Genomic DNA, 11239 nt, shown 5'->3' on the forward strand with positions numbered 1-11239 from the left:
TGACTCTTAACTTTTATAAAGAATATCTCTTTGGATTTGAGACTTTAGTCTTTGCAACTTTACAGATCTTCTTTATGCACCAAGAGCTTGTAACACTCCAAAGAGAAAGGAAAACTTGAAATCGCATCATATGACCCCTTTAAATAATCTACAATAAAGAATTAGCCTACGCTTTAAATGAAGAAATTACATGTAATAAATCTGTTCAGATTTACTGACCCTTGTATTCATTTACAAGGTATTGATTGCCATAGTTTAATGCTGGGTTTAAATGAGCCAAAATCATCACAATTAAAAGAACCAAAGACTTAAACTACTTCAGTCTGTGTGCATTGAATTTATTTAATACACGAGTTTCACAATTTGAGTTGAATTACTGAAATAAATGAACTTTTCCACGACATTCTAATTTATTGAGATGCACCTGTATACGTCTATAGGACGTTTCCTATCAGACGTCAAATAGACCTTTAGAAGATGTCTTTAAGATGTTTATGATTTAGAATGTATGTAAAACTGATGTCTTAAAGATGTCTATCAGATGTTCGTACACAGCAGATGCTTTCCAGATGAAGTGTTCTTTAACAGACATCTTGCAGACGTACGTGTGCTATCTGGGAGCTACCACAAGGATGTGAATTTACCTTCTTGATCAGTCAGACAACAATTGTAGTCCTTAACTGGCTGTATGGTGTGGCCTGCAAATCGACACAACTACTGACAGTTTTTAAAACACTCAACATTACGTGATTACTGGTGTTTCTAAATGTGTGTATCCTTTTTTCTTTTTCTTTTTTTACCCTTCTGGAAAATGAACACTCTCAATAGGCTATTTGATTATGTAGGCTAATTTTTAGTTTTGTCATTTTTGTTTTCTTAAAGTTATTCATATTTTCACCACAAAGTCTTTACAGTAGTGTTTTGTGTTTTACAGCACTCTGTGATGGAAAGGTCATTTTAAACATTTTTTTGAATAAAATGGCTAGTTAATGCTAGTTTAACTATAAATGCTAGTTTCAGCTATCTTGTGTATTCTAAATAATATTTAACATTTTAACACTATTTTTGCGTATTTTGGTTAATTTAAGGCTTGAAATGAGACTCATCACAGAGGATATCTCATATATCATCCCAAGCATGCTTTTACTGGCATTGACTGATCACCTTGCTAACAAATCTACACTAGCTTCATAGCTATAAATATAGTCAAATGTTTCCAGCATTCTGCAAATCCTACAGTGAAATGTTATACTGTCATATTAAGTGAAGTCATGAGTATTCTGGTAAGTTCAAAGGGGGTGTTTATAAGTGTGGGTTTTTAGGTTAAAAATGAAGATGATGTGAAGAAAGGCTTGATCTGTGCTGCAAAAGCAATAGGACTTTGTTGTGAGAGAAAGCCGGAGGGTTCACTTATGGAGTTTCCTTTTCTCCCTTACAGCCCAATCTGATTGATGTAGGCAGGAACTGTTTCAAATGGGAAGCAGGAAGTGTCTGAGACAATAGAGGTTTTGAGGAGTGGTCCCCAGCTGTACATTTATGGATAAAGAAAAAGGATACCGTTGTGAATAAACTTTCCTCAATGCCAAAAGAAAGAGGAAAGCATTTCTACTCAAACAACAAATCCTTAAAGGGGTCATATGATGCGATTTCAATTTTTCCTTTCTCTTTGGAGTGTTACAAGCTCCAAGCTCATAAAGAAGATCTGTAAAGTTGCAAAGACTAAAGTCTCAAATCCAAAGAGATATTCTTTATAAAAGTTAAGAGTCAACCACGCCTACCTAAAACGGCTCGTTCTAACACGCCCCCACATGTCTACGTCACGATGTGGGAAGATTTGCATAACGCCGCCCAAATGTTCACGCAAAGAAAGAAGGCGTAACTTTTATTCTCGCTGTAGCAAGTTTCTAAATGGTATTCATGAATAAAAAATACAAAATAGAATTTTCCTCAACATTGTTGAATACAAATGCTGAGTACTGATTTTTAATTTTATTATTATTCTTTTTTACATTGTTTACCCTTACATTAAGAAAATGTATTTACTTCAAAATATGTAATGATTTTATGTATATACAGAATGTTGTGTTAATGTATAACAATATATTGAATAATAAGGAATTGCCGCTTTTAGTACTATATTGGAAAAGATGTGACAATATATTTATATTTTTATCTAATTTTATATTCAATAAAACATTTAATAATATATAAATGTACATGCGATAAAATATGGTACTGTGTGCTTATAAATATATTTGAACATATACTATGTACTATATATGTTCACATTTATATGGGAATATGTATGTGCAATATATGTACACAATATTGCACATACATGAAAATAGATATTACACAAACGTGAACGTACATGAAAATATATACAGTATTGTAATATATATTAGTTATAACCATTTTGTCATGACTTTAACGAGACATCCAACAGTCAAAATATCTTACAATTTTAATGTTTTCAGTAAACGCCCTTTTTTTCTTATAAACATCACATATACGTATATTTTATATGAAATGTGTAACTATACAAACAATAAAGTGAAATAAAAGTTAATGAATGTGTTCAGCTTTGTGTAAACCTTTATATTATGTTAAGTAATGAAAGAGAAATTAATTAATTGTTTCAATAAAGCTATTACATGTACAATTTTTTTTTCTTCGTTGTTATATTTCTTTAATGTTTCAATATATAACCATACATGTTCCATGTATATATTGCAATATATTGAACAATATAAACACTAGTTTCCTATATATGGATTGTATTATTTAATACATTGCATTATATTTGACCAGTATATTCATATTTTTGTTTCGTAAGTGATATACAAATAAATACTTCCAAAAAGCTAGTTTTAGAAATGCAAGACCAAACTTTTTATTTTGAAAGCAGCACTAGGCCTATGTAACTTTTTCTGTGTTCAAAATTTGCAAAATGTATATAATGAGCGAGTACATCATGAATTCATCTTCCAAACCGCGTTTTTGTCTTATTCCGAATCACTACGGTACACTTATAATAAGTACTTATATTTGGACTATTGTAGCCTGGTCGGGTCGTCACCGCTGCGGAGTAACACATACCTGCGTGAATCGCCAGAGACATAAACTTAGAGAAGTAGCTCCGGTTGGAATGTTCTTCCGCGGGATGTGTGCAGTTCTGTTTATTAACCGCTAGAGCGCCAAAAGTTACATAGTGCTGCTTTAAGACATTGAGAAAATGCCACCAAGTCAAAAGCACACAGACAGATCCAAACGTACTACACAGAACTGATTTTTACAGCTCCTGAGGTTTTGAAGGCAGTGAAATACACAGATCTTTGTCACTTTAAGGAAACAAGGGCAGAAGTCCTTGCAATCTTCAACCTCACACAGGAAATCTTCACCTCAGAATACGGGGCTAAAAGATGGTGTTTTATCAGTTATATGACTGCTTGACAGAATGACAGAATGAGTTGTGCGCCATTTAAGTAATTTAATAAAGTTACATGGGTAACAATAATACGACACATCTGCATTGTGTGCTGGAAACGTTGAGCAATAAAGTTATTACACTTCCAAAGTACTTACTGACACTGTTTATGTCATTTTACACTGAATTATTTGACCATACACTATAAAACGTATCAGTTAAACACATCTAATACAACCAGACCCTTCCTCAGAGTACGGACATAGAATGGAGGTCTTTAAATCTCTGCGAAACAATATAATGTTATTTTGTTCAATCCAAAGAATGTATGATTTACAGGATGAATGTAAGGGAAGCATCCTTGTCTGAGAATGACACACAGTCGCTTTCACATACACACAGAACACAGGAGTGTCAGTGTGAGTTATCTTAGGTCTCATCATCATCGCTGTGGTGCTGGGCTTTCTCCTCACTCACACTGCTCTCGTCGATGTTCTCCAAAGAATCTGCTCTCTGCACTGTCAGGTCAGCTACATTGATGCAGGGTAGCGTGTTCTGCTCCGGGTACCTCCACGGCTTCAGATTGGGCTCGTGTTTCCGCTTCCACTCCGGGTACTTTAGGCAGGCTTTGTAAATCTTTTTCATGGCCTGTGGAGAAAAAGGTTGAAAGATCTGGACCATGCATTTTATATATGCTTTTATTCTAAAACAGGGGTGTCAAACTCAGTTCCTGGAGGGCCACAGCCCTGCAGAGTTTAGCTTCAACCCTACTTAAAGGGATAGTTCACCCAAAAATGAACATTTTATGTTTATCTGCTTACCCCCGGGGCATCCAAGATGTAGGTGACTTTGTTTCTTCAGTAGAACACATATGATGATTTTTAACTTAACTACATGGTATGTGTGTTGGAGCAGGGTTGGAACTAAACTCTGCGGGGCTGCTGAGTTTGACACCCCGTTCTGAAACTAAATCTGGTGGCCAAAACAGAACATTGTGTATGACTTGCACATTTCTAACTACCAGATGGCAGCAGAGGAAAACTGAAATTTGGGATTGACAACATGAGCTTGGCTGTTGAGTTTTTCGAGCAATAGTAAGAAGTAAGAACAATAACTTGGGTCATCTGAGGAGTAATTTACATTTAAAAAAATTATTATTGTTAAAAATAATTTCAATAAAATACAATTTCAATAATATTTCACAATAATACTGTTTTTGAGCATAAGACTTCTTTCAAATCCATATGGAAATGTATGTACATATATTAAATTTCCATATATGAAATATATTGTCATATGAAGTAAAAACATATATGAATGCATATAAAAATGCATATATAAATAAAATATATATCGTTGACATATATGGTTGCTACATCTAATACCATATAAAAATTAATATCATAGATATTATTATATTCTATTCTATTACATTATATTATATTATATCTTCATCTACCCAAAGAATGTACATATATGAAAATGATATATCACCTAATAGGTAATATATATGGCAATATTAGTCTCGATATACAGTACAGCAAAATATGTCATATATTACATTTCCGTATGAGAGAACATTAAAAAATCCTACCGACCCCAAACTTTTGAATGGTATTGTTTGTATCATTCTCAAACACCATTTTTAGAATCTCAGAATTCTGAAAAGTTATTTGATTTACACATATTATGTACATAAATTATTTCAAAAACATGATGTAAAAAGAAAATATTATCTTTCAATGCACTTACCTTTGGTGCCACTAACTGTGAGGCCCTGTTTACTACCCACTTGGGTAAAGACCCTGAAAAGAAATCGAGATAAAGTTTTGAAACCAATACATAAATATATATGTATATATTTAAGAAAAAATATGTTATGTTTATATATGAAATATATTTATATATAATATAAAATATAAGAATATAAATATATAAATGTATATACATGTAAATATTTTCAAAATATATACTGTATGTGTGTGTATTTATATATACATAATAAATATACACAGTATACACACATATATTATGTAAACAAAAACCTTTTATTTTGGATGCGATTAATCGCGATTAATCATTTGATTAATCATTATATATATATATATACAGTATACAGTATATATATATATATAGCAAAACTGCAACTATATTACAGTAATATTAATAGTGAAATTTAAATTTCATAAGAAATCAATAACTGAGACACAAGATAGAGCCAGTTGCCTTTATAGGGATGTCATGGACAACATTAGTAAACATCTGGCCGTGACTGACCAATCAGAATGAAGCATTTCAAAGAGCCGTACAATGAGCTGACCAGACATCAACATCTTGTGTCAGATTTTCCATGGAGAAAACAATGAAAGACATAAGCCTGTTGATGCTATACATGTAATTATTCATTACAACATGGGGATTTGATCACCCGACGCCGTACTTGATACCCCTGTCAGACTTTTGCCATTGATCAGGCCTCTTCTGTTTCAAGCGCCTCGAGACCTGGAAGGCTGACCTACATACCAACTGACATACTGTGCTGGACTACATTGTTACCTCTGCCAAAATGTCTCATAAAATCAGTGCTTCTACAGACCTAACAATCCAGACCAAACACAGACATACCGGGTGTTTGACAGAGTAGTTGATTATCAGATAGTCATTGCCAAGAGGAAGCCATGACCGCATGGTGACAAAGTCTCTGTTCTTCAATGGACTTGGACATTTCCCTGTAAATAAAGAAGGACATGCTTTAGAGTCCTGGTAAAGTATGAAAAGACAAGAAGGTAAACTTGCACCACTGCATATTATGTACACTTAAAAAATAAAAATAAACTTTTTTTTTTTGTATACTCTCATCACTCTTTTGTGATATTTTGCAGGAGACTCCTCTTGTACTGTCACTTTAAATTACTATCATCAATGTCCCTTTATACTTTACTGCTGAAATCCATGCATAGTACTGCAGCCACCCACAACTTTTATACCGTATCTTACAATATTCATAGTAAGAACAAATGGGCTTAATTAAAGAAAAAAAAAAGTGCATTGGTGTGCTTCTCCAGGAACACGGTGGAAATAACAGCTCAGTTGTGAAAGAAACAAAGGAGTGACTTACAGGAATAATATCCTACATCTGCATTAACTGTCAGCCTTCCAATATCGAAAGTGTCGATCATGTTGGTGTCCCATTTTTTCCGGTAGCTCGTGTCGTGCAAGACGTCGTAGAGGGTCTCTGCTGTCACGTCCTTGCACACGATTCGCATCTAAGAGAAAAAACAGGCATTGTCTCACTGAGTCATTCAAATCTTAAGAACTTTTCCATTACAGTTGAATACAAAGTTCACAAAGTATGTTGAGCAGTGAAAAAATCTCCTGTGGTTTTCCCTCTGGTGCAGCCGTGATAAAGTGCTGACAGATTTTGAATGCACTCTGTTACCGGGCAGATGAAAAATGAACGCTTTTCACTGTGCTGACAAAGGCCTGCTACCATTATACATAGATCTATTCATTTCCTTATCTTTGAAAGCCCTGCTTTCTGCGTGATTCAGCCATGTCAGGTCACAAAGAGTAAAAGTTGACACAGCAAACAGTGAGTATAAAAGGATCCTCAGTGGAGTGAGAGATACAGTGGAGCTTTAGATTTAAGCATGTTGGCTTGCATTTGTATTTCAAGCTCACGCGTCGAGCCAAACCCTCGTTTTTTTTTTTTTTCCACGTATACTGTAGCTACCTTATCCTGGGTTGGGAGGAGGGTCAGGTAAGCATGAATACATCAAATGCAATGTGATCAGATATTGTATGGCTCTACGACGCAAGAAACCGTGTAACCCAATCAACTCTACCCTGGCATCATTTAATCATTTATCCCCAACCCCCCACAACCCCAGCTTGATCGGTTGCTGCTCATTTCCATTAGGTTCCTTGGAACAAGTTTTATTTAGTCTCTATGAATGGAATGTCGTCAAAGCCTACAAAGCTCAATTATTCATGAAAAGAACGCATCGGTGGCCCGGAGAGCTGCGTGAATTATTGACGAAGGTCTGTCATCTCCTTTCATTTTTGCAGCTGTTACAGGTCTAAATAATTTCCCCACACCTGCCTGCAACTTTGCTGAAACAGCCCTCATGCATAGGTTCTCGCATCGGAACGGCTTTTAGCCATTGTTAGAAAGGTCAACAGAAGTGCTTTTACACACACAAAAAAAAACATACACACACACACACACACACACACAGAAAAAGGCCCAACTCTGGTAAGCCAGCAGGAGGGGCTTGGGTTTCCTCATCTGAGCCTGCTGTTACCACGGTTTTCCGCTCTTAATTTTTCAACACATCTCATGGGTGCAGTCTGTCCCTGAGAAACCGGTCTTTCATCTCAGAGACTGTGGATCATGAAGCAGTCAGGCCTGGCCTGCTCCACTGTACGCTGAGTTTCCCCTGGGCAAATGGCCCATAACCATATCTCTGTTTGTTTCTTTAGGATTTTCTCTGAAAGGGTCTGGAGTCTGTGAGGAAAGCTACTGTTCAGGAGCTTAGAAGATATACTGTACTACTGTTTTTGCACAGCGAACACCGATATACTGCTGTTCCACAGGCAATTTATATTCAAGTCTTTGGTTCACATGCTAAATCTTTGTATACAATTTTGTATACTACTAAATATAAAAACTATACTACTACTACTATACTAATAAATAACAACTACTAAATAATATTTTTTATGTTTTGAATGAAGTCTCTTATGCTCACCACAGCTGCATTTATTTAAACAAAACTACAGGAAAAAAACAGTAATATTTTGAAATGTTTTAAACTGCTGAAACTATTTGAATATATTGTAAAATGTAATTTATTCCTGTGATCAAAGCTGAATTTTCTACATCAATACTCCAGTCTTCGGTGTCACATGATCCTTTAGAAATCATTCCAATATGCTGATTTGTTGCAAAAGAAACATTTATTATTATGCTGACAACTGTTGCACTGCTTAATAGTTTTGTGGAACCTGTGATACATTTTTCTTAGGATGCTGTGAAAATGCTCAAAAGGACAGCATTTGAAATATAAACCTTTTGTAACATTATACATGTCTTTACTGTCAATAATAATAATTCAGGTGCATGAGCTGTAAAACAACACTATAAATCAATAAATGGTTGTTGACACAAAAAGGTAATGTGGCTATAATGAATTACTTCCTAAAATGCATAGGCCAATAGAACATCATCTCAGTATTGTTAATATAAAAACCATATTGGAAAATCCAGTTTAGGTGTTTTATAACAGCAACTGGTTTCTAGCTGGTCATTGTTGCTGCTCTATTCCAAGTAACTATTCATTACATACTAATGCGTATTTCTTAGCTAACACTCACTGTTCTCACAGTTACTTGTATATTTTCTAAATTTACTAGTACCTATTTACTAGTACCTATTTATTATATACTAGCACTCAGTTGGGAGACACTACATCTATCCAAATTATTACTAGTCACATTTGCGTATGGCAGTTGCCATAGAGTTCAGACAAAACATCATGATGATGCTCGTTAAAGATATTCCAAATATTTTTAGGAGAAAAGACCTGAACGTAGGTCGAGGTTCCCAATAGTGACAATTCATGGTAGCGGGTTTGTCACAATGAGCGCTGATGTTATGATAACGGCGAATTCTCTGATTGGATCCCGCTTCAGGATTGTGGTTAGAGTAGTTTTTACCTGTGTTTTGGTCATTAAAATGTTTCTTTATCATTATTATTTTAACAACGTAGAAATCCTAATGGCAGATTTTATTAAATCATATAAATGTATGAATGTGTGCAGTCACAGTTTATTGCATCAATTATCACGCATCTTTTTGATTGGCTCCCACCTCGCCGCTACCCATTTATGCAATAAAAACTGCACAGACATGTTTTTATATTTAATGTTGTTCACTGTGAATTTTATTTAATAGTGCATCATGCACTTGTGTTTAGATATAATGTGGGTTTATCATTCAGGAATGTTGTCATTGTATGTATGGCCACAGGGAATTATGCCATACCAGGTTTTCGTGAAACACCACCACTGGTCACATTTCACCAGTTACAATCACAATCTTTTTTTATTTCTTACATACTGTATGACGAATTAGCTAAAAAAAAAATAAGTACTGAATATCTGAATATTTACAAGTGACACTGGTACCAGCATCAACTGGAAAACTAGTTCAAATGGAAATCTGCAACACAGATCCCCTTGAATTCAATGGCAAGCATATGCAGTTACTGACTAGTAACCAAGGAGACTGGTAGTAAATAAATAATTAGACCTATTACTAGTGACTAATTGAATCGATAGGCTACTAGTCACTATTGGATTACTAGCAATTAAAAAAAAAAAGTAAAAGTAAAGCAAAAATAAAGTTAGTTCTAAAGAATGCATGTTAAAACAGCTTGCCATATTATGCTACGTTCTCCAGTAAATTAAGGCTTTGTTTACTAAGCAAGACAAAGCGGATCACACAGAATCTATTTTTCATAGACAATTACTATAAAAAGAAACTGATGAGCTGTAATATCAAAAATATACTAGAGCTGGTCTTATTTTAGACGATAATGCAGTGAGGGCTGAAAGCAAAGAGTGAAAACAAACTAGTTGGTGAGTGTGAGCGTGCGTCTATTGATCCTTATTGCAGCGCACTTGCCTTGAGTTTCTGCAAAGTTTTGCACTCCTCGTCTCGACACCAAACCGTCACTCCTCCTTTATTATAACGGGCGACCCAGCCATCCTGACTTTCACATTGATCTCGGAAAGATAAGAAATCGGTGTCGTCCGGTATCTGGACTGGCATCTTGCCTCCCGGTGCTGTGAATCAGTCAGGTCTGCAGGGCTAAAAGCTCCTCTCATAAATGATACGCTCGTTTGTGTTGTCTGCTCCACTTTTTTTGAAAAAAAAAAAAAAAAAACAGTTTTGGAAAACTGACGGATCTAAAACGCGGTTTTTGTAGTTGAATCTAACTGTAGCACCTCTGCTATGTATTGTTGTATCTAATGTATGTTGGAGCAGGTGTGTTTGAGCATCCTCTTAAGTCCTGTATCAGGCCCATACTGGAGAGAGGCATTATATAAGTAAGGCATCACGTTACTGCCATGTCGTTTTTCAGGTGGAGCAGTCTACAAGGGCTCATTTAGTCAGACTGACTGATGATCCACGGATCAGGTGTCATGTATTTCAATTCAAAGGATTTCTTTTCCGTGACTGTTTTGTTTAACCTGTGCAGGTGTGTAGCCTGAATCCAGCGTCTACTGTTTCCTACTCTATCACCTTCCTTCAGCCTCACTCCTTACTATCAAAAGTAAAAGTCTGCTTTGTAGGCTATAGATTAGTAAGGAAATGTCCCAAATGAGGTCTAGAAGCACTATTTTTGTGTTCTTTGGAAAGGTGATTTCTTCCAAAGCCAAACAAAATGCTTTGTCAGAACATTCAGGGGACAAGCAACCAAAAAATATTATTCTTAATAGGAAATATAAGCTATTAAATATCAGATGAACTGTAAAAGTCAATCTGAAATGCCCATTTGACATAAAAATGAATGTTGTGTTGTTTGGACGCTAAGGGAATGTTAATAAAATAATTATATATTTGAAATTCAGATTTGGGATTTACCTTCATAAACTCTGGAGCTCAAAATAATAATAAAATGGGCGTTTTGTGTGCACTGAAATTATGTATTGGGTGGTTTATCTTCACTTTTATAGTTGAATTGTCCATATGAAGTGTTGCCCATTCTCAGTTAAGCAGATGCAAGTGTCAGTCACAATGTCTCC

General features: G+C 35.1%; 1 protein-coding gene across 1 annotated transcript; it reads right to left on the minus strand.

Annotated features, from left to right (window-relative positions):
- Nucleotides 1-3480: 3480 nt before the first annotated feature.
- LOC107662028 (PCTP-like protein) lies at nucleotides 3481-6795 on the minus strand. Its single transcript, XM_016451884.1, has 4 exons — nucleotides 6546-6795; nucleotides 6049-6156; nucleotides 5180-5232; nucleotides 3481-4075 (listed from the first exon to the last, which is right to left on the minus strand). Exons 1-4 carry the CDS (start codon nucleotides 6691-6693, stop codon nucleotides 3857-3859), a joined length of 528 nt encoding a protein of 175 aa, XP_016307370.1. The 5' UTR covers nucleotides 6694-6795; the 3' UTR covers nucleotides 3481-3856.
- Between the last annotated feature and the right edge of the window lie 4444 nt (nucleotides 6796-11239).

This window comes from Sinocyclocheilus anshuiensis, unplaced genomic scaffold (assembly GCF_001515605.1).
Source record: "Sinocyclocheilus anshuiensis isolate Anshui unplaced genomic scaffold, SAMN03320099.WGS_v1.1 scaffold535, whole genome shotgun sequence".
In the NCBI taxonomy this organism is placed as follows: Eukaryota; Metazoa; Chordata; class Actinopteri; order Cypriniformes; family Cyprinidae; genus Sinocyclocheilus; species Sinocyclocheilus anshuiensis.